Source organism: Microtus pennsylvanicus, chromosome 1 (genome assembly GCF_037038515.1).
Source record: "Microtus pennsylvanicus isolate mMicPen1 chromosome 1, mMicPen1.hap1, whole genome shotgun sequence".
NCBI lineage: Eukaryota > Metazoa > Chordata > Mammalia > Rodentia > Cricetidae > Microtus > Microtus pennsylvanicus.
Window position 1 is genome coordinate 124,864,425 of NC_134579.1, and position 23,813 is coordinate 124,888,237.

The 23,813-nt window shown below is 50.1% G+C and overlaps 1 protein-coding gene across 2 annotated transcripts in view; it reads left to right on the top strand.

Moving 5' to 3' along the window:
* Positions 1-4,960: 4,960 nt before the first annotated feature.
* The window catches only part of Ssh1 (slingshot protein phosphatase 1), a 54,782-nt gene continuing 35,929 nt past the window's right edge, over positions 4,961-23,813 (top strand). Inside the window, exons 1-2 of one of the 2 annotated variants that reach the window (XM_075983225.1) lie at positions 4,961-5,101; positions 9,332-9,372. In XM_075983225.1, the coding sequence (XP_075839340.1) occupies positions 5,033-5,101; positions 9,332-9,372 (110 nt within the window). In that variant the 5' untranslated portion in view covers positions 4,961-5,032. Of the gene's footprint in view, positions 5,102-9,331; positions 9,373-23,813 lie in introns of those variants that run through there. The other variant, XM_075983235.1, reaches the window with a different exon arrangement.

The window sequence follows — 23,813 nt, forward strand, 5'->3', positions numbered from 1 at the left end:
ACTGTTGGATAAATGTACGTAGGCTTGGGAGAGAGAAGAAAAAGAATATAGAGAATAAAGTTAATGGTTAAAAAAAAAGTAAAGTCTTTAAAGAGAGAGAATAAAGTAAAGTGATAGAGTAAAAATAAGCCACATAAATATGGAAAATTCACAGAGAGTCTGGATTTTTTGTATTATTGTGTTTTCTTTAAATTTTTTGACTGTGAAGGAGCTAAGTACAGAGAGACATTTCATTACATGGGCTGCCAAGCTAAACCAGAATGGATATAAGGGTATTACGATTTCAGAATTTGGGTCTAAGGATATGATGCTTTGGAGAGAGTCTTCTTTTGTTTTCACAGAGGATGAGACCTTGTTCATTTCTTCTATTCCGATTTGGTATGATGGACCACGTCCTCCTGAAGGGTTGCTGTGAACATCTTCAGAAAATTGCTTCGCTCAATTGCCAACTGAGATGAAACTAGCACACAGGTTATACCATGAAAGACCTAATTAACGACGCCCCCATTCAGCAGGAAGCAGTTTGGAGAGAAAAAACTGCGCCCATGTTCCCAAATATGGTTTATAAACGTTCTTTTACATTTAAAGGGGGATATGATATAGACATGAATAATTTGCATTAGTATAGATTTTGCTTTATTGATAGAGATTTACGGTCAATTTTGTTATATGTATAAATGTTTCTGATGTAACTTTTACTTGATAACTGTTTTGTTATATGTAATTTTGCTATGTTAAAGTTAAAGCCTTTTTTTGTTTAAACCGAAAAAGGGGAAATGATGGAGGAAGGTCATTGGTTAAAATAAAAGAAGCTGCTTGGCTCTCATTGGTTAGGAGATAGGTGGGAGGAGTAAACAGAACAGGATGCCGGGAGGAAGAGGAAGTGAGGTCAGACTCGACAGCTCTCCTCTCGGGAGCAGAAGAGAGGCCATGCTCCACTCTCCCAGGCAGGCGCACACAATGAAGCAAGCCGCCAGGTCAGACATGCTGAATCTTTCCCGGTAAGACCGGTGCTCACAGATTATTAGAGATGGGTTGATTGGGATATCAGAATTAGCCAGTAAGGGCCAGAGCTAAGGGCCAAGCAGTGATGAAAAGAATACAGTGTCTGTGTAATTATTTCGGGTAAAGCTAGCCGGGCAGGCGGCTGGGGTTTTGGGGACACAGCCCCGCCGCCGCTCCCTATTACTACACAGGCCCTCATGCTTGCATGGTAGGCATGTTACAGACTGAGTTATCTCCCTAGCTCCCAGCATTGTTTTTAGCAGTCATGAAACTTGTTAGGCATGGTGGCTCATGCCTGTAATCCCAGAATTTTGGCAGAAGAGGCAGTAAGATCATGAGTTCAAGGCTAGACTGGGTCATTTAGTGAAATTTGCTGAGGTCAAACATGACTAAATGAGTTCTAATATAAAAAATAACTACAGGAAGAAAATCTGCATGATACAGAGAGCCTCTGGAGTCGCTCCTGCTGCCTGGTGCACTCTGGGTTCCTGGGAATTGCACGGACAGAGCTGTGGAGCATACTGGGGGAAGCTGTGCTAAGTCTCAGCCAAGCCATGTGCTGTGCCCATGGAAGAGGTTAGGAGAACCAAACCTTCAGAGTTCAGAGTATTTCTCTCGGAAGCCTCTCCCACTCCTGGGGGTTCGTTCTCCTTTTCCTTAATAAACCTATGTTCACACTAAAAAAATTCAATCATTAAATATTTTTTATTTCATTTTATTTTATGTGTATAGGTGTTTTGTTCACATGGGCATCTGTATGTATACTATATGAACACTTCATGCCTGAGGAGATCAGAAGAGGGCATCAGATCCCTGGAATGGGAGTTACAGATGGTTGAGAGCTGCCATGTAGGTGCTGGGAATTGAACCCGGGTCTTCTGCAAGAGCTGCCAGTGCTCTTAACCACTGAGTCATTTCTTCGCCCCAAGACTAAAACTTTTAATTCAAAACAGAATCAAATCAGTAAAGTGCCTTGCTGAGCATAGAGGAGCCTGGGGTGAAAAAAAAATCACAAACTTGGTGTTGATCCTGTGTTTTTAAGTTTTGCTATTTTGTTCCTTGCAGATTTATATATTAATGTTGCTATCCTAGAATGCAATCTCAGGGCTGGGGAGGCCATTAAGACTGCTTGCTGCTCTTGCAGAGGACCAGAGCTGGGCAGCTGGCAACTGCCTGTAACTCCAGCTCCAGAGTATGTGATGCCCTCTTCTGAGCACCCACATGCTCTCTCTCTCTCTCTCTCTCTCTCTCTCTCTCTCTCTCTCTCTCTCTCTCACACACACACACACACACACACACATACACACACACCACACACGCGCGCCCACCAATGACAATAACAACAAAGCACAATAGTAACTGTCGCTGGATTTGTGGGACTATGTCCTTAAGTATTTGGTAGCTCCTCACTGCCCTCCAGCCCAATTCCAGCTTCCTCCCTGAGACCATTTTTATGGATGTTCCTGGTTCAATGGCCTGAGGTACAGGGTGTTGGATGCAGAAGTAATGGCAACGCTGGCTGAGGCAGAGGCAGGGGTGGGGGTGGAACAGGGCTGTGCCCTCCTGGAAAGGACACTGGGGGCAGGGCAGGCTTTGGGGAGGTGATGCCTAACTGTGGGAAAGGAACCTTTTAGCTGAAGGGAGGAAGTGAGACGGGGTGGGGCTGAACTTGAGAGGAGTTCTGTGGTAGGACGAGGTAGCAAGACCAGGGCAAGGATTTTAGTCCCATAGACGGGAATGGGTGTAGGGACCAGTGGCAGTGGTATACGTATAAGTGGTATAGAGCATCAGAACTGGTCCTGAGAAGGGACTGAAAAAAATCCCATATACCCCTTTTTGTCAAGGTTTCTGTTGCTGTGATGAAACACCATGACCGAGAGCAAGCTGGGGAGGAAAGGGTTATTAGCTTACACTTCCACATCGCTGTTCATGGAGGGGTGCTTCTTACTGGCTTGTTCCCCAAGGCTTGCTCTGTCTGCCTTTTTTTTTTTAATGGAACCCAGAACCAATAGCCCAGGGATGGCACCACCCACAATGGGTTGGGCTTTCTCACATCTAACACTGATTAAGAAAATTCTCTACTGGCTTTTGTACGGTCAAACCTTTCGGAGGCATATTTTTCTCAGTTGAGGTTCCCTCTGCTCAGATGACTTTAGTTCATGTCAAGTTGACATAACCAGCTAGCACACCACCTCTAAGGCAGCCTAGGCTCTGTCTTCTCTGGGGAATCCCCAAATATTTGAATTTTGAGAACACAGAATAATCATAAGGAAAGCATACCCACTGCAGATGTAGAAGCGTGAACACTGGGTAGTCTCAGGAGCCTGTGGCTGATTCTCACTCATGGCTGAGAAGATATCCCTTGTTTATTGGATCACCTCCGAGACCATGCATGGCCATTAGTCAAAGCACAGCTCCAAACAGGCGAGCCCGGCTGAGAGCTGTTACCATTAAAACCTATTTCACTTAATGCTAAAAAACTTGTGGGCCAAGTTCCCAGGCAAAATGTATACATTGCCCTCTGTTGTGGTATAGCTGCATTCTGAAACCTCAGAGGACACTTGGTGTTGACAGAGCAGGTAGACACTGGGGCCACTCTTGGGTCTTTATAAACCTTAACAGGTGACTTTTAGGAGTGAGCAGCTGGAGGCTTCCTTACACTGCAGTGTGACCCCTACTTCAGTCCACTGAGAGCTCGTTAGACGGTTGTGGAGGGCGGGGTAGGAGCCTGCACACCCAGGCTGACTACCTGAATTTGATTCCTGGAACCCAAATAAAGGTGACTGGCTTCACAGAGCTGTCTTCTGACTTTTACAGAAAGCGTATTGTTCACACGCATAGCACACACACACACACACAATGATAATAATAAATAAAAATTTAAGAAGACGGGAGGCAGAGGCAGAGGCAGGCGGATCTCTGTGAGTTCGAGACCAGCCTGGTCTACAAGAGCTAGTTCCAGGACAGGCTTCAAAACCACAAAGAAACCCTGTCTCGAAAAAAAAAATTTAAGAAGAAAGACAGCCCTTTTAAAGGTCCGGGACTGTTAATACCCCAGGTTTCAGCTTGGGAATTGAGGAGGAAGGTGGAGCTGTCTATTAAACCCCAGGTGGAGGAGTGGGATTGGAGTCCTATGATCAGTAAGGTCTGGGCACCACACAGAGGTCCAGGGTAGGGGTGGAGGCTGTATGTAAGAGAAGTTGCTACCAAGTCGCCCAGTACCACCTTGCTGGAGTCCTTCAACCCTTTACAGGCGCTGTGAATGCACTTCACCCTGCATTCTCTTATCTCATGGTTCCACAGGTCCACTGGCGACCTTTCCAAACCCAATTCAATGTGCCTACTGCTCCCTGTTGCCCTCCCTGAACGGGCCTCTGGTGGGCCACGGTTCCCTGCCCGATGGCGTCCATCTTCCTTGGTTAATCCCTGCCTTCCAGCAAGTACTACTCCATAGAGAGAAGCCTTTTCTCACCCCACCGCTCGCTGGGTTTCTAGACACCAGAAGGAATTCAAAGATTAGATCAGCCCCTGGAGCTGCTGGGGCTGGAATTCGGGACCTTGAGTGAGCTGGGCACCCTCCTACACCCCAAGCCCATGCAAAGTAAGTCTACAAAGGGATTTAACAGTCCCGGAGGACACGCTAATTGGCTTCTGGATCCTCGACGCCTCGCACTTAGTAGGAGCAGCGGAATAAGTTTTCTGAAAGAATAAACGGGTGCGGTTTTACAAAGCCTTGGTTCTGCGAGCCTCCCGGGCTTCAGTTTCCCCACGTTGTGGGCGAGCGGGCCTCGGACGTGTGGCCAGGGCTGGACTGCTGCGGCCTTCGCGGGGGCGCGCGCTGGTGGACGTGACCGCGCGGAGGGGCCCGCCCCAGGCCGGCCACCGGCGCATGCGCATCACTGCCTGCGTGCTGCGGGCCGGGCGGACGCGGGGGCGGGGGCGGACGCGGGAGGGAGGCAGGAGGAGGGGCGGGCCCGGCGCGGCTGCCGGCCGGCTGCTGGAGGCCCGTGGCCGGGCCCGCGCCGCGATGGCCCTGGTGACCCTGCAGCGCTCTCCCACGCCCAGCGCCGCGTCGTCCTCCGCCAGCAACAGCGAGGTGAGCCCGGCCGCGCCCTCCTGCAAGGTGTGAAGCGGAGGCGCGTCCGCCCTTGGGGTGCGGGCGTCTCGCATCCCGGTGACTGAGCATGCGCGAGGTCGGGGTCGCGCGGCGGGCGGGAGGGCGGCGGATGCTGCTAGCGCTCCAGGCACCAGGAAAGGCTGTAGGTTCGCGGTCCCAGGGTGGGCTCCAGGCCTGGGTTCTATGCTGCTGAGAGTCGGGGTGGATGGAGACCGTCGTGCCCCGGTCCCCAGGACAGCCTGCCCTAGAGTGCACTGTCCCAGCCCGTTCCCCCCACCCCCGCCATGAGCCTAAGGCCTCTGAGTAAACCCCCGAAGACCTAGACTGCTGCCAGGGACGGCCCGCTGTGCTTGGACTAGCCATGCAGGCCCAGGAAGTTGCCTCCGGAACCTGGGCCCTGTCCCCTGGTTGTGTGTGCCTGCATGAACCTCTGGCTCAACAGCCCTGTGTCCCCGTGGTGTTGCGGTTTGGTCTCGTCTTGCCGGGACTGGCAGGCACATTTGCTGAGCGACTGTGAGGTTAAGCCTCCAGGGTCCCTTCTGTCTGAGGCTCTTGAGTTAGCTTGTAGTAGAGACTCTTCCCACACAGCTCGGTTCTCCTACGTCAGTTTACAGAGTAGTCATGTTCTTCCTACAGAACTTCAGGAACGTAGGGAAGAGTATGGCTCCAGAGGGACTGTACAGGCCTTTGCAGGCTAAATTTCTCTTCCTTCCTCTCTCCCTTCTTCTGTCTCACCACGGAGCTCTGGTTGGCCTGGTACTATATAGACAAACCTGGACCCAAACTTGGCATTGGCCGCCTGCCTTTGCCGCCCAGGTGCTGGCATTTTAGACGTGCCCTCCACACTTGGCTTTCAGCCTGGATTTCTGACCAACTTCCATATTGTTTTTGGTAACTTAACACCTGATCACTTCCTGTTCCTGCTGTAGACACGTTTTTAGATTTTAATTTTTTTTTTTTTAGTTGAGATGTAATTCACAGCTCGTGAATTTACTTTTGGGAAGTAAATTCAGTTTAGTTGACTCAGACCATGCCCCATCACCGCTAAGTTCAGAAGCTATCAGCACCCACCCTCCTGGGTCAGCGCCCCCACTCCAGGAAGCCCCTCCCTCTTCTACTTTCTCTACCTTTGCCCTTTGGTGTATGGAGTGTTGCCTTTGTCTCGCCTTTCTCTCTCAGCACAGTGGTTTCAGGGTTTACTCGGGTTGTGTCATGTGTTCGTATATCATTTTATGAGTGAACAATCCATTACATGAAGGGAAAAGTTTTTCCGGAAATTTATTAGCACATTATCATTGTTTTATTATATTTTTAGTGCTAAGTGTTGAACCAGAGTCCTGTGTGTTCCAGCTACTGTACTACATCCTCAGACCATGTTTTGTTTTGTTTTCAAAAAAATTGTTTTATTTTAAATTGTGTGTGTGTCTGTGTCTGTCTGTCTTTATGTGCACCTGAGTGCAGATGCCAACAGAGACCAGAAGAGGTCTTTGGATCCTGTGGAGCTTGGGTTACAGGGGTTTGTGAACTGTAATTACCTAATTCAGTTTTAGTAGATACAAGATCATGCCCTATTACCTCTTAAGTCCCGAAGCTGTCAACACCCATCCTCCTGGGTCACCGCCTGTAGGTGCCTTTGCCCCTCATTCAGGAGACCCCTCATCCGAGCTGTGTGGGGAGAGTCTACTACAATCTACAGTTATTGATGGGGCTGCCGGCATCTGATTTTAGGTCCTCTAGAAGAGCAGGTCCTCTTTTAACTGCTGAGCTGATTGCAGCTCCTTCTCAGCCTACAAATTAAGTTATTATAGAGTTTCTCTTTGTATGCCTGTCTGTCCTGGAACTAGCTCTGTAGACCAGGCTGGCCTCAAACCCACAGAGAGATCCACCTGCCTCTGCCTCCCGAGTGCTGGGATTAAAGGTGTCTGCTACCACTGCCCAGCTATATAGGGCAGCTTTTTAAAACCAAGTTCCGATGACCAGTTAACAAAGCTCAGCCAAAGGGCTGGGGAATGTCAATGCTGAAAATGTGAGAAAGAGCCAGCGCACCCCAGGGATGTGAAAGGTAGACAGGAAACCCCCAGAACAGGCTCCATGGCCAGGCTAGTGAGACTAAGAATCCGTTCAGTGAGAAGACCCTGACTCAATGTGGAAGACACCAACATCGTCTCCAGCATCCACACACAGTACACATACCTGTATACACACATACATTGCAATCACACACACGTGAACGCATACCACTCTGACACACAAGTACACACACATACAAGCAGAAAATGATCCAAACAAACCCTAAAGTCCCAGACGGCTTTTTGTTAACTTTAGTGTGTGATGCATTTGTCTCCTATGATGTAGAAGAGGCTGGGTTGTTCCTGGGTGGCAAGGCTCCCTTCCAGATGTGCAGAAGCCGGAAGCAAGGCAGGGAGCTAGCAGGTGAGCCTTGAGTTGGGAGACCTGGGTCCAGATTGGCTGTGCCTCTGGCCTGCCCTTCCTCCACTTGGCTCCTTCTGTCTCAGTCAGCTCGTCTGAGAGGCCTGGATTGCATCTTAAGGATCATGGTCTTCGCCGGCTCTTCTCTGGCATTCCTGACCTTATGTCACCTTTCAATGGAAAACCTCAGAGGGTAACTGAGAAATAAATGGCTGTGGATCCTCTAACCCCCGCCCTTCCCATCGCCACCACTTATCAGGATGCCACTTATGAGTCAGGGACATAGTAGTTTCCTGACACAGCAAGGCTAGCCGTGAAGCCTGGGAAACCAAGAGGAATCACAGCCCTTGGCTTTACAGCTATCCTGTCCTCTCATTTTGTCTTTCCCCACCGTTCCTTCCTTCTGGATCTTTAATTATCTCATGCTTGTAGTTTCCCTGTTAACCTTATCTGAACTCCTTTGTGAGAACAAGGCGATCGGAGGAATAGCTGCAGCAGCCTTCCTAGAGTGTTTTTGCCGAACGTGCAGGGTTCCTCTTTCCTCCCCTCCCCCACCCCCCCAGGCGTAGGCAGGCCTCCAGACACTTGGGCTGGGCCAGGGTTTCTCAGTCTGTGCTGACACTGACACTCAGGGCCAGAGCCTTCTCATTTCGCAGCATCCTGTGTTCCCCCCACTAGATGCCAGTAGCACCCTCCAGAAACGCCTGGGTGGCCCCTGGTGAACAAATGCTTATATGTGTTGTTTGCTGCTCATTTGCTTCCCTCTGTCCCTGTGGTGTGTGAGCCTTCCCTCGTTTCTTCTTCTCCCTTACAGCCCAGGAGCTAATATGGTCCATTCCCAGTGTGTGTATCTGTAAAGTCGTACACAGAATCTTCATATAAGGCGGATGCCGGGGCCTTATGGTATACTCATTCTTGGTTGAAGTTGCCACCTCTTGCTGTATATCCTGGATGCCCATTTTCCTTCCTACCTTAGCTCTAGACCCGATTCCTGTTGTCCTTGGCCGCCGGCTGGATCATCCGTCCGTCCGCGGTCAGCCTTCTGTCAGTCCTGACCATCACTAGCTCCCAGGTTCTCTTCCACTCAGTGGATGCCTGAAGAACACAAGTCCCTCTGGGGCAGCCTTGTGTTTTCTTCCCGTTTTATGTTTTCTCCCAAAAAGAAGTAGTGATGGGGTTAGGGGATGAATTTAGAGTTCAGTGACTGGCCACCTTCTGTAGAATAGCCTTTTTTGGACAGGCCTGACTGCTAGGTTGTCTGAGCTGCTCTTAAATTCCCAGCTCAAGCAGTGCCCCTGCCTCAGCCTGTTTAGTAGCTAGGAGGACAGGTGTGTGGCCCCACTTTGGAATGGATTTTTAAGCTGGACTTACTAGTGCCTGGCTGGACAGAGAAATAGACTTCCTTAAAGCATTGCCCTGTTTCCCTTAAGAGCAAAACCAAAATAAGACTCAAGAGGCAAGTGTGTCTGAGAGCTGAGGGCTGAAAGCATGTGTTGGGTGGCAGAGCCTCAGGGTTAGTCATGGGACTGTGGCAAGAATTGGGGTAAGCATTCGGAGAATGGCGGTAAGCATTCAGAGAATGGGGTTAAGCATTCGGGAACCTGCAAACGTGGTGGGAATGACTCGGGCTACACATCAGGTTGGCAAGGAGAGGGCAGGGGTGTGACGAACACGCCAGCCTCCTTCCTGGATGCCTTTATCTTTTCCCGGCACCCGGGGGAGCCTGCTGTCAGAGCCGATAGCAGCGTCTATAGGGTTACATTCTCTTTCTCTCCGCAGTTGGAGGCTGGCAGCGATGAGGAACGGAAGTTGAACCTCAGGTGAGCCCACTTGTGTTTGTTCTTAGGTCTCGCAGACAGGTAAGGAGCAGTGTTGCTGCACTTGAAAAATCTGATGCTTTACCTGTGTGAAAGTGTCCTAATGGAAGCCGGGAACGGTGCTGGGCAATGGTGCTGCATGCTTGTAATCTCACCCCTTGGGAGGGATGTGCATCTCTGAGTTCGAGGCTAGCCAAGGCTACATGGTAAGCTACTACTGTATGAGTTACGGCTTGTAGTGCACACCTCGAATTCCAGCAGTTGATGAAAGCAGGAGGTTTGCAGGTTGAAGGCCAGCTTGGGCTACATAGTGAGAACTTGCCTGGAAAAAAAAAAAACAAAAAACGAAAGAGAGAAGGGAAGCAGCTTGGACTTACGTAGTAAGACCCCTATCTTTTTTTTGGTTTTTTGAGACAGGGTTTCTCTGCGGCTTTGGAACCTGTCCTGGAACTAGCTCTGTAGACCAGGCTGGTCTTGAACTCACAGAGATCCACCTGCCTCTGCCTCCCGAGTGCTGGGATTAAAGGCGTGTACCACCATCGCCCGGCCTAAGACCCCTATCTTTAAAAAAATAAAAAGCTGGGTATGTGGCTCAGCAACAAAGCCCTCGCCTATTGTTCACAAAGCCGTGGGTCCTTCGCAGCACTGCAATAAATGAAAAAGTTAAGTAAGAAAACATATGTGTTCAGCTACTCACTGCTTCAGGTGGGAGGAAGTGCTAGTGATGAAACACAGGGCCCCAAGCATGCTAAGCAAATACTCTGCTGCTAAATGACGCTCCAGCTCCGTAACTGCCTAGCTTATCCTTTGGAAAAGGAGGCAAATAGCTCCTTTTTCTGTGCTCTACTTCATTTTCTTTTTGTTGTTGATGTTTTGTGTGTGTGTGTGTGTGTGTGAGAAAGAGAGAGAGAACAACTTGCAACAATCAGTTTTCTCCTCCCTGTGGGTCCCAGGGATAGAATTCAGGCCCTCAGGCTTGGCAGCAAGCACATTTGCTGCCCCGCCCCCTTCAGCCCCTGATACATTTTCTTGCAGAAGTTCCTGTTTGTGTTTGATAATCACTGCACAATGCCCTCTGCTTTTCATCCTGCTTTCGACAAGCTGCTACTTTTGAAGTCACAGCATGGTTTCTTGGAAGTAGACACTCAACTTACTTCATCAGTTCATGTGAGGTGGGCTTGTTCTGTGAGATTGTGACCCACCTATAACCGTGCTCACTTAGAATGTTCCTGAGAACTGGAGAAGGCTCAGCGGTTAAGAGCACTGGCTGCTTTTGCAGAGTACCTGAGTTTGGTTCCCAGGACATTCACAGCCACTTGTAACTCCAGTTCCAGGGGATCTGACTCCCTCTCTGGCCTCAGGCACCAGGCATGCATGGGTGCTTAGGGATACATGCAGGCAAAATTCCCAGACACATAAAATAATAATATATTAAAAAAAATTAACTGGGTGGTGGTGGCACATATCTTTAATTCCAGCACTTGCAAGGCAGAGGCAGGCAGATCTCCGTGAGGTCGAGGTCAACCTGGTCTACAGAGCAAGTTCAGGATTGGCTCCATAGTTACTGAGAAACCATGTCTCAAATAAATAAAATTCCCTTAAGATGTAGTCATCAGTTACTGTATTCACTCAGGGACACCAAAGTCACCTTACTTTTCTTTGCCAGAACTGCTGGGTCTCTTCTCTTTGTCCACCTGAAGTCTGAACAATTGCTGAATATAAATATGTTAATGCAGTACACAAACTTTCAGATATTTTCCTTTTTTACAAACTTTTATTAATTTAAAGATTTATTTACTTTATGTGTATGAGTGTTTTGTGTGCACATATATATACCACATTCATGCCTGTGTTGTGAGCTGGGTGCTGGGAACTGAACCTGGGGTCATCCTCGGGCAACAGATGCTCTCAATGACTGAGCCAGCTCCTCAGGGATATTCTTTCCAAAGAAAAGTCTGTTTTATTGTGGGAGAATCAAGATCAGTAATTGTAAAGGAAGGAAGGGTCTGAAATGGTACTCGGTGCTGTTGGGTACTGTGCTCCGGTGTTCTGCTTACACTCTTACAGAAGTGCTAGAAATACATCTCGTCTGTCTTTGGTCTTCGTAAGTTTGAGTGAAGGGAGGAAGTTTTCCCCTTTGACCAGGCCTGTGTTATTTGTGAGCGTGACACATGTGGGAAACCCTCTTCTGTAGGAATCAATGTGATAGCTACAGCAGTTGCCAGAGCCGTGTTGCCATGTTATGCTGGATGTAGGACAAATTGACTCTTCCACCCTTGGTTTTGGGCAGCTTATGACCCAAAACTTCCAAGGCTGGAGAAGCTGACTACTGGGGGCAGTAATGGGCTGCTTTTTGCTACATAGTGTCTGTGTGTAGGAGGGCCTGTGGAATCTGGGTGTTGGGTGCAGGCCCAGAACTGGGAGGAGAACTCCTTGAGGGTGGTGGGGCCCCAGAGCCTCTGCAGCTTCCTGTGCCTTCCTGCAACCCTTCCCTTGGGTCAGAATTCCTTCTACCCTCCACCCATCCCTTCCTCTCTGGGCACTGAGCCAGAGAGAACATTGAACTAGCTTTGTCTTTAATTGCCCTTAATTAGCAGAATGCATAGTGCTTGAAGATGTTTGTAGCCAAGAACTTAGAAAGAGCCGTGATAAGAAGCTACGTCTGTGGTCCTTTCTTACTAATAAAAGGGAAAACGGCTTGATGTGGTGCTTTCGGGAACCTGACAGGAGATGGAGTTGGTGTCTTAGTGGACAGTGACATCTCTATATTCCAAGTGATGGATCCCAAGCTCAAGTTCTGTGCTTGAAATATTCTGCAAAGTCAGGTGTCTGTGGCATGGCTGTGCAAGCCTGTCACCCCAGTTCTCTAGAGGCTGCGGCAGGAAGATCTCTGGTGCCTGCAGAGTTCAGGGGAAGCCAGGGTTACATCACAAGACCCGCTTAGAAACAAAGACACACACGCGTGCACGCACACACAGGCACCCGAGGCCCTCTGGCTGTCCAGATGAGTCAGTTCTTTTGGACCCACAGGTGAAGGAACTGACTGAAGAACTTAAGGCAGCTCCAGAACCAGAACCCAGAACTCCCCTTGGCTTCATTCCAGCTCCTGGAATGTCACCCATCCAGGCAGAGCTGGGCCCTTTGCACAACAGGATTCCAAAGTCACTGTAGCCCCAGGGAGAGCCTCAAACTGGAGTGGGGTCCTGGGTTTTCATGAAGGAGAGGGGTTGCTGGTCGGCTTCTGTGTGTCTTTAGCCTTCCTTTTCGTCTTCTTGACTCACCTTGATAGTTTACCCCCACTTTTCAGGCAAAGGACACCATCCTGCTTTCTAACAAGGAAGTTCTGTGTCTAGGTTTGACCTTTGACAGCTGTTCTTTCAGGCACTGCTCACTCCCGTTTCAGATCTCCTCTCTGTCTCCTAGAAAACAAAACAAACGTGGAATGGTGGAGCGGCCAGGTGGTTTTGTTTGAGGAAGAGTGGAGGAGAGATTTCTCTTTGCTTTGGATTGGCCCAGAATGGTAAACAGCCTTTATTCACTGTGCAAGGTTGAGGGAAAGACTGAAGCCTGCCATGTAGGGTGGGCGTGCTCCCTTAGCTCTCTTCTGTCTGCCTCGGGTTCTGCATACCAGTGTCAACAACAATGGATTGAAGGTTTAAATGTTACAATGTTGCTGGCATGTACTTAGTCCTAAAGTCTTGCCAGGGTGCAGAGTTTTGTTTTGTTTTTTATAAACTCATTCACTAGGCAATCCAGTGTAGCAACTGTTTACCCTTATTTACATTGTAGTACAGATTGCCAGAGTATGCACATCTGCATGCTTGTTTTCACGGGAGGAATCCCCCCATCCTATAGATACAGTATGTGCACACCTGCATGTCTGTTTTCAGAGGAGAAATCCCGCATCCCTATAGACTTGCATGCTTGTTTTTATGGGAAGACTCCCCCATCCTGTAGATACAGAGTGTGCACTCCTGCATGTTTGTTTTCACGGGAGGAATCCCCCATCCTGTAGATACAGAGTGTGCACTCCTGCATGTTTGTTTTCGTGGGAAGACTCCCCCATCCTGTAGATACAGAGTGTGCACTCCTGCATGTTTGTTTTCACGGGAGGAATCCCCCATCCTGTAGATACAGAGTGTGCACTCCTGCATGTTTGTTTTCACGGGAGGAATCCCCCATCCTGTAGATACAGAGTGTGCACTCCTGCATGTTTGTTTTCACGGGAGGAATCCCCCATCCTGTAGATACATAGTGTGCACTCCTGCATGTTTGTTTTCACGGGAGGAATCCCCCATCCTGTAGATACCGAGTGTGCACTCCTGCATGTTTGTTTTCACGGGAGGAATCCCCCATCCTGTAGATACAGAGTGTGCACTCCTGCATGTTTGTTTTCACGGGAGGAATCCCCCATCCTGTAGATACAGAGTGTGCACTCCTGCATGTTTGTTTTCACGGGAGGAATCCCCCATCCTGTAGATACAGAGTGTGCACTCCTGCATGTTTGTTTTCGTGGGAAGACTCCCCCATCCTGTAGATACAGAGTGTGCACTCCAGCATATTTGTTTTCACGGGAGGAATCCCCCATCCTTATAGATATTGAGTGTGTACACCTGCATGTTTGTTTTCAGGGGAGGAATCCCCCATCCTATAGGTACAGAGTGTGCACACCTGCATTTTGTTTTCACGGGAGGACTCCCCCATCCTTATAGATACCGAGGGGCAACTGTGATGGTGTGCGCTTCAAGGTCATGTAAGAGATTAGACTGGCTCGTCTATTTGCTTTACTGAATCCCAGTCAATCTCCTGGGTCTCCCTGGCTCCTTCCCATGTCTCTTGGGTAGTGCCATTCTCTCTCCCAGTCCCCCACATCACTGTGTTCTGCCTTTCTTTCCTCGTACTGCCCACATCCTGTATTTTGGGTCCCTGAGCTGATCCCCTAAGCTGTGTCTTTGACAGTAGGCTACATTTCTCAGTTCCTGCATTTCAGTTCCTGAAAGTACTTTCATCTCACATGTGACTTCTCTGGTCCCAGAGAGAGCAGGTAGCCGTCCTCTCGTCTCTCCATGATGGAAGCTGCCCCCCTGCCACTCTTGTTGCAGCTCTCTGTGATTTTTGTCACATCTCTTCCCACACATGGTGTTTGTGTAGTTGAAGGGGATGAAGACTGGGCTTTGTAGTTATTATAAACATGAGAGGTAGCAGGTTGTGGGTGATGAGCATGTGAGGGCCTGAGTCAGGTGAGTCTGTGTAGATCCCAGCCCCTCACTGTACCAAGCTTTTTACCCTGAGAAGTCCTGGCCTTTGCCTCTGTGGGGCTCACGTGTGGACTGGAAAACAGCTTCCTGGGGCTGGTTAGTAGCTGGTGGAGAGTTCCTATGTGACATCAGATGTGTGCTTGTTGGCTATGTGTAACCTTAATATCTTTATCGGGTGTGGCTGCGGGCACAGGAAAATGGTCACCAAGGTGTCCTGGCTACATTTCCTGTGGGATGCTGGGGCTTCTGGGGTCTGACTCTGGCAGCTTCTCTGAATACCTTTGGAAGGTCATCAGGCATTGAGACAAGGAAGATGATTCCTTGTGGTGGTCCCCCAACCCCGTAGTGACCCCCTGGCCTTCTGTATATGCACCTGGCTGCTGGCCTCTTCTGGAAGCAGTGTGATTAAGAACATGGTGTCAGTGAGCATGTGGCCCTGCTGACAATGTCTCCTGGCTCCCTCACTGTCCTGGGAGCCCCTCAGGCTGGCATGAAGCACCATGGTTATGTGCCAGGTGGGACACTGGGGAAGTGACACAGCTGTGTCATCTCCAGAGTGAGGATCACAAGTGAGCTCTCTTCTTTAGTGTTTCAGGGCCACAGACATGTCCATTTTCTTTTGTTCCTGTCACCTGGCCCGTGGATGTCTGGGTCAAAGCAGCAAGCTTGACCATCTGGGTTCCTTTTGGTTTTGGAGGTAATCCATAAGCTCCCTTATCCCACTTTCCTGTCTTGTCACACACTCCGTCACCTTGTGGCCTTGACTTGGAGTTCCCTAGGAGACTCCACTCTGGAGCTACTGGGAGTGTGGCTGCTCTCTGTCCCTGCCCTACAGTATCAGATTGGACCAGTATGTCCTGCTTTGCAGACCGTTTTGCTGGCTGCCATTTGAAAACACTGCATGTGGCCTGCCCACACTTTGGTTCTCCTCCACTTTGTTCGAGGGTTTATTTCAGAGGGTTTTCCAGCCTCTGTTGACACTTTGCCTGGTGAAGTTCTCTGAGTGTGGAATACCCCCTGTGTGCTCTGTGAGGGAGATGGCTTGGGCAGTGTGTCAGTCACCTGCTGCTGAGGACTCGCTGGGAACTATACGTTTGTTGCTTGGTGGTAGCAGTTTGTGGTTGTGTGAGAAATCAGCCCTGCTCAGCAGAGTTGGAGATCCTTGAAGGCCTCTTCTGACTGACTGTGTGTAGCCTTAGTGCCTGGTGTGCCCCTGGGTGGCCTGTGGAGTCTTACAGGTCAGACTTTCTGTCTTATGAACTATGATCTTGAGCTACCCAGGAACAACAGTTTCTTCTGACATTTCCCTCTACAGTTTGGTGACAGAGACACTTGTGTCTCAGTCTGCACCTGTAGGTCAATCTCTGTACACCTGTGTCCCAGTCTGCACCTGTAGGTCAATCTCTGTACACCTGTGTCCCAGTCTGCACCTGTAGGTCAATCTCTGTATAACTGTGTGCCAGTCTGCTTAGGATCTTCTTGTTAACAAACACCTCCTGAGCAACTACTGTGTGCCTGGCTTTGTTCTGGCAGCTGGGATTATAGCCATGGGCAAGATGGATCTGCCTCAAAAAGCACTGGGAGACAAGACAAGGAAGAAGATAAACAAGTCCAGTAGTGGTGTGTCACAGTGGAAGGGGATGCTTAGGTCACACTCCGTCCTGCTACTGACTTTATGTTCAGTATCTCATTTCAGCTCTGCAGAAGTCTTGGAAGGAGGGCACCATTCTAGGTTCTTCCTAAATCAAACATGATGTAGCCCTCTCCTCATGGGGTAACCGGGGCAAACCATGCAGAAGCAATTCTGTGCTTACTTGGAGCCTGGGTGTGGGCAGTGGGCTTGAAGCAGCATTTGTCCTCACTGTGCTGTTCTGACGGCACAGGCATCAGTTACCCTCCTTGCTGATGAGACAAATTACTTGACAGAGCAACACAACGGGGAAAGGGTTGATTTTACCTCAGTTTGGAGGCCAACAGTTCGGCCATGGTGGAGAAGGCATAGCTGTGGGCAGCTGTGTGGCAGTAGGAGCATGGGGCAGCCTGCTCACATTAAGGGCCAGAAAGATGGTTCAAGGGGTAAAGGCACTTGCTGTCGAGCTCACTGACCCGAGTTCAATCCCTGGGACCCACATGGTAGACAATAAGAACTCCTTCATGTTGTCCTCTGACTGCTTCGTGAAAGTTGTGCCCTGTGTTCACATGCACTCACACACAGACAGGCAATGAAACATAGACATTGTAACAAAATAGTAAAAAGCATTTAAGTAGCCATGTATTTGTTAAATATCTGTACTTGGGGTTTTCTGTTTCATTCAGTGGTTTCAAATCTGGGAGCTATGTTACCGACTGGGAAAGTGGATGTTTCTTGGCTACTGCATCCAATCATCAAGTTAAAAGACACTGGCAGGGCAGATTTACAACCAGTGGTCCGGGATGGAGGTGGAAAACAAGCCCTGGACTTTAACCTTGAATAAAGGATTGGTACCGAGTAGAGCTGTGGGTTGCTGTCCTCCCCCCTCCCCTCCAGGGCATGATTTTCTCTCTTGGCCTCACGGGGAAGTTGGGGCGGGGGTGGGGATGGGTGGTGGGGGTGGGGGTGGTGTGGGCTGTGCGCAGAGACCTGGAGTAGACAGGCTTCTGAAGACCATGGGAGAAGGGCAGAGGGTGCACTGTGTGATGTGGGAGATCGTAAGTGAGCGCTTGCTGGACTCCAAAGTCAGATGAGTGCTTGGTTGGTATGTGCACAGGCTAATTGTGGCTACTCCAGGTAGGTTGTTAGCACACATTTTAATTCTAGATGGTGACACATGGCTGAAAGCTCGGGACTGAGGAGGAATGTTGACAACAGTGATTGGGAGCTGTGCAGCTGGGCGGATGGCCAGAGATGGGCAGAACGCTCCCCAGCTATTCTGTGTTGCCGCAGCTAGTCTCACGGAGGGTGGAGTGCTGGGGGGCTGAACTTGTGCTCGAGAGTATACAACAGGCATCCTACCACTGTCTCTTTTTACGAGTTTTCTTTTTTCTTCCTTTTTTTCTTTTTGAGTCCTTGTAGCCGTTGCTGGACTGGAATTGTGTAGACCAGACTGGCCTCAAACTCAGGAGACCCTCCTGTTTGCTGCCCAAGTGCTGGGACTAAAGGCTCACTACGTACCGCATGTTAATGAAATACCAGTTCAGTTCACTGGGCACATGGGCGCATTTGAATTGTGTAGTAGGTTCTTATGCTAGCATGTTGCCCTCAGGGATAAAGAAGGCCTGAGTCAGGTGGTCTCAGGTGGACTGAGGAAGGTAGAGCTTCCGGAAAGGTTGTGCCACTCCGAGCAATGAATGCCGGCCGGGTGGGCTTCACGTCACAGAAAGCCACCAGCACCTGGGACAACTGAGAGCATCCCAATTTTGGAATTTCTGAGTTGTTTAAAAAATATTGCCTTCACATTCTGAGAGCATCCCAATTTTGGAATTTCTGAGTTGTTTAAAAAATATTGCCTTCACATTCCTGTTGATTCTGGCTGGCTGGGTTACTTCTGCTGCCATAGAGTTTGCAGACAATGCCGCCTTTATACCTCAGCCCTTGGTAAGGAGGCTTAAGGCCCAGCAAGCCCAGTGAGGAAAGACAGGGTGCTGTCTTCAGGCCTGAGGGCTCTTGAGGACCATGGATGGACATCTTAAGGTGTGCAGAGCTGTGTTCAGACTCACTGGGTATCTTACCTAAAGAGAAACAAAAGTCTTGCTCTTGTGAGCTCTCTGATAGTCTGAGCTGCCAGCTCCTGCCAGCTGGGTATGAAGGAGGGCTATGTGACTCTCAGAAAATGTCTCTGGCTGTCTACAATGCCTCTGGACATTCCTTGTCTCTGAGGGAAGCCTACGTCTCCAGCCAGACAATGTGTGGCCCAGTAGCAAAGACATTAGCAATTGGCCCCACCAGCATTTTTCTTCCATAACCCCTTTCCAAGCCACCGTGTCCTCTAGAGAACCCCAGTGTCGTTTCCCTGCCCCCCCCCAGGCACCCATTTGGGGCACAAGTTGAATATGTGTTTTCTTTTTTTTTTTTTTGATACTTTAAGGAAAGAAATTGCATTTTATTATGTCTGAGATATATGTTTCTATCATTTTACTATTTCTAAATTGGTAAATATATTTTTTTCTTTTCTCTTTTTTCTTTTTTTTTGTTTTTCTTTTTTTTTGTTTTTTTTAATTTATTTATTTATTAAGGATTTCTGCCTCCTCCCCGCAACCGCCTCCCATTTCCCTCCCCCTCCCCCCGATCAAGTCCCCCTCCCTCATCTGCTCGAAGAGCAATCAGGGTTCCCTGACCTGTGGGAAGCCCAAGGACCGCCCACCTCTATCCAGGTCTAGTAAGGTGAGCGTCCAAACTGCCTAGGCTCCCCCAAAGGCAGTAAGTGCAGTAGGATCAAAAACCCGAATATGTGTTTTCTTAAACTCTGAAGGTGTTTGGAACCAGGCCAGGTGCTTAAAGGCAGAGAATAGATGTCTAGGGCAGCGAGGGTTCTCTGTGACACTGAGCCACAGAAGGATGCCATGGAGAAGCTGGAGAGAACTTTCCATCCCATCTGCAGCCTTTTCCTGATCTGTCTCTCAGTAGTCTCCATTCTTCTTCACAGCCTCAATTTCTGGGGCTGTGAATCCATCTAAATGTTAAGGTGCACCTTAACTTCAAGACAGGCAGTCCTGCTGTCCTGGGGATGGTGCAGGTAGGGCACTGAGATGATGGGGCGTCTCCAGCCCCTCCTGCTGTCCTGGGGATGGTGCAGGTAGGGCACTGAGATGATGGGGCGTCTCCAGCCCCTCCTGCTGTCCTGGGGATGGTGCAGGTAGGGCACTGAGATGATGGGGCGTCTCCAGCCCCTCCTGCTGTCCTGGGGATGGTGCAGGTAGGGCACTGAGATGATGGGGCGTCTCCAGCCCCTCCTGCTGTCCTGGGGATGGTGCAGGTAGGGCACTGAGATGATGGGGCGTCTCCAGTCCCTCCTGCTGTCCTGGGGATGGTGCAGGTAGGGCACTGAGATGATGGGGCGTCTCCAGCCCCTCCTGCTGTCCTGGGGATGGTGCAGGTAGGGCACTGAGATGATGGGGCGTCTCCAGTCCCTCCTGCTGTCCTGGGGATGGTGCAGGTAGGGCATTGAGATGATGGGGCGTCTCCAGTCCCTCCTGCTGTCCTGGGGATGGGGCAGGTAGGGCACTGAGATGATGGGGCGTCTCCAGCCCCTCCTGCTGTCCTGGGGATGGGGCAGGTAGGGCACTGAGATGATGGGGCGTCTCCAGCCCCTCCTGCTGTCCTGGGGATGGTGCAGGTAGGGCACTGAGATGATGGGGCGTCTCCAGCCCCTCCTGCTGTCCTGGGGATGGTGCAGGTAGGGCACTGAGATGATGGGGCGTCTCCAGCCCCTCCTGCTGTCCTGGGGATGGTGCAGGTAGGGCACTGAGATGATGGGGCGTCTCCAGCCCCTCCTGCTGTCCTGGGGATGGGGCAGGTAGGGCACTGAGATGATGGGGCGTCTCCAGCCCCTCCTGCTGTCCTGGGGATGGGGCAGGTAGGGCACTGAGATGATGGGGCGTCTCCAGCCCCTCCTGCTGTCCTGGGGATGGGGCAGGTAGGGCACTGAGATGATGGGGCGTCTCCAGCCCCTCCTGCTGTTGGCTCTACCACCTCCAGCAGTTCATTCTCCCAGCATGGATCTTTTGTCAGCAGAATGGCATTGTAAGAATTAGGTGTAGCAATGGAGGGTGAGCTCTCTAGACTGTAAAGCACCCTTCATGGTCGCTCTGGGATGCCAAGAACTTCTTATGCTGGCAGATTAATGACTGTACCGCAAGCCAGGCCTTCTACATTTTCCAGCTTGAGTGTATGTGTCTACTCAGTGGTCAAGGTCTCAGAAACACGAGAAGCCTACCTTGAACACTTGATCATCGTGTCCTTGCTGCTCCCACAGTGTCTCTCCATCCCTGCTCAGTGAAGAAGGACAGAATGGTGTCTCCTGTCCCACAGCCTTGGTGGTGGTGATGTGACTCCCTGGGCACATGGAGGCACTCTGTAGCCAAGCCTTCCTAGCCTGGAGGTGTCTCTGCAAGCCATTCCTTGGTCTTTGCTGTGCCTTCTGCATCTGGATGCTTAGAAGGGAGTGGGACACAATGTGTGCCCTGGCTTCTTGGTGGTACTGCGTGGGCCCCCAGAGCAGGTGTGTGCAGGGGCTGTAGCTGTGCCACCGTCTGGAAACCCCCACTGAGTTGAGACGTGGATGGGAGTGAGTCCCAGCGGTAAAGACGTGTGTTCCTGGATGAGCTGAGTAAGAAGTGTATGATTCAGTCACTCCTCCAGTGAGGACTAAGTGACCGCTGGAGCTGGGGGAAGCTTCCGGATAAGCCCTTCCAGGGGCTCCTGCTCAGCGCTTCTTCCCTCAGGGACACTGACCCAGGTCTCCAGCTCTACCTGTGTCACCCTGCCAGGGTCCCGTCCTTAACCTGTAAATTAAGGCTTTCAACATCACCAGCCCTCCGGGGTCAGAGATTTGCTTTGGCTTTGCAGCTTGGCCTGCTGGGACACCTTGTACCTCTCACAGATGCTCACAGAAGTACGTGTGAGTCCCTCCATCTGCAGTGTCCCAAGCTGAGGGTCACCAGGGACCTCAAGTAGCCATAAATGTGAGTCAAGCTTTTTTTTTTGGATGTAAAGCTGCTTTTGAAAATGCCTTGTTAACTACCCGTGGCAGCCGCCCACGACCCTACCTGGTGAGATGGGTGAGGATTTGAAAGAAAGCTATGCCCTGCGACCTCCTCCTATATGTGGTTTTGACCCAGGATGGGGTCCTTTCATTGGGTTTTGGTGGCCAGCTGTTTTCCCTCCTGGTTCCTAGTGCTCACCAATTGCTTGTTCCAAGGCCTGCAGTAAAGCCCGTGGGCGTGCCATGACTGCAGAACCCTCAGCTGCTTCCCTTCTTCTGAATGGACCCTTTTCATCAGGAAATGCTGGGACAAGGGCCTTTTTAAGCCAAAATATCAGAAAAAGGCGAGGGCCACAAGAGCCACTTGCTCTTTGGGTGGGACCATCATCCAAGGAGAACTCCAGTGTTGCCCTGGAAAGCCCCACTGCCTCTTACCGGGCTGGCCTGTACTTGTGGACAGCGGGGCCTCTTCAGGCACCGTCTGTTTGAGCAGGATTACTACAGACGTGAATGCCGCTGCCATGGAACTTTATCTTTCCGACTTCTGTGTCTTCCTTCGGCCACCCCAGTACCTCTGCCGTTCAGAGGTGTCCAGTCCACATTAGTACGTAAGCCGCAGCCGACTCGTGTTCTCCCTGGGAGCTGTTTCGGATGGCAGTCTGTGTGTGTGAGAGAGGCGGGACTTGGGGATTGAAGGCCATGTTTTCCTCACTGCACAGTCTTCCCCAGGGTAGCAAGCAGTGTCTGCTGACCGACTTGTGCTGCTGAGATGAAAGCCTGGAACAAGGCTGTGGGGCAGGCTTGAGATTTCCCAGGGCAGTGGAGGAGGAAGAGGGTGCTGCCTCTGTCTGTAACTCTTAGGACTCAAAAATCTCTTGTAAGAAGGATTTGGTTTTGTTTTTTGGGCATTTATTTATTTATTTTGTCTACTATCTGGGATGGGTGATTGGTAGATTGGCATGCTTTCTTGCCCTGGGTACCCACAGAAAGGTGTGTGATATTACTGACATTGATGTCTGAGAGGGTTCCCTGGAGGGGCCCTGGGGTCTCAGGTCACAGGGTCATAGGTCACAGGGTCTTGAGCTTCTTGGTATCAGAAACTCAACATAGAAAACCAGGTGCCAGCTGTCTGTTTTGGGCAGTGCTCTTCAGCCAACTCTGAACACCAGACTCTGTGCCAGCAGTGGCCCAGGACACAGCCTAGAAGCCAGGCCGTGGAGCTTCATCTTGTCTGTGGTCTCCCATCCTTTCCACAGCATCCTGGTCTCAGCCTGAGGGTCATCTTGGCCACTGGCGTTCTGCTGTTTCCTGTATATTTCCAGGACATGGGACCTTGCAGCCCTCAAAGCAATGGGGCTCCCTGCAGCGTTCAGGCTGGCTGTTGACAGTAACTGAGGTGGTGCCAGAGCCCTAATGAACCCCATGGGTGGACGGGAAGGCCCCTTCTTATCAGACAGAGGAACAACTAACTTCAGAGCAGGTCACAGGGCACGCGCAGTCTGCTCTTTATCATTGTCCCCTTTTTTTCCAAAGGAAATGCAAGGGAAACCAAGGGGAATTTTGGCTCTTGGTTTCCAAGGCAAAGGTTACTGTTCATGGTTGGCTGTTTCCAGCTTGCTCTGGTTTCTGCTCAATCTGAGGTGTTGGTTTTTTGTTTGTTTTGTTGGGTTTTTTTTTTTTGTTTTTTTGTTTTTTTTTTCAAATTAGTGAACAAAAAGAGTTGATGTTGGCCTTGAAAATCAACTCCCCACAGCTGCTTTGATCAACTGACGATTGTTTTAAGTTTCCTGGGCTCAGCTCTTGGAGATTCTTGGACAGGTATAATGGGGATCTGAATATCTGAAAGCTCCATTGTAAAACTGAGTAGGAAAAGCGTGGGGATGGGAGGGGATGGGAATCTGCAGCGAGTAGGAGGAGACACGGTGCTTGCAGGGTGTCTGCTAAGAACGTCCTTCTTCCTGGAGGGAGTAAGAATGCAGAGACGTCCTTCTTCCTGGAGGGAGTAAGAATGCAGAGACGCCTGTCTGTGTTCCTGCCTTCCTAGGTGCAGGCAACAGCTGTGCACAGGAAGGTGTGCGTATGTGCAAATATTGTGAAGATGATCCTCCTGTGTGGGTCTGTGACACTTGGGTGTCACGTGGCCTGTCGCCAGGTTGTCAGGGTTCAAAGGTCTTTACTAGAGAGCCCTGAACTGCATTCATTTGTAGTTGAACAGTCTCTTTTTACCGAGAGATGTTTTCTCGATTTCTGTTTTGACTGATTTCTTTTTAACTTACGTTAGAATGTGCATAGTGCTTTGACTGCATGTGTGTATGTGTAAGGGTGTCGGATCCCCCAGAAGTGGAGTTGCAGGCAGTTGTGAGCTGATATATGGGTGCTGGGAATTGAACTCTGGTCCTCTGGAAGTGCGGCCAGTGCTCTTAACCAATGAGCCATCTCTCCAGACCCCTTACCTTGGGAACTTAATGGGGAAAAGTTCAGATTTTATTATGAATCTGCTGTCATA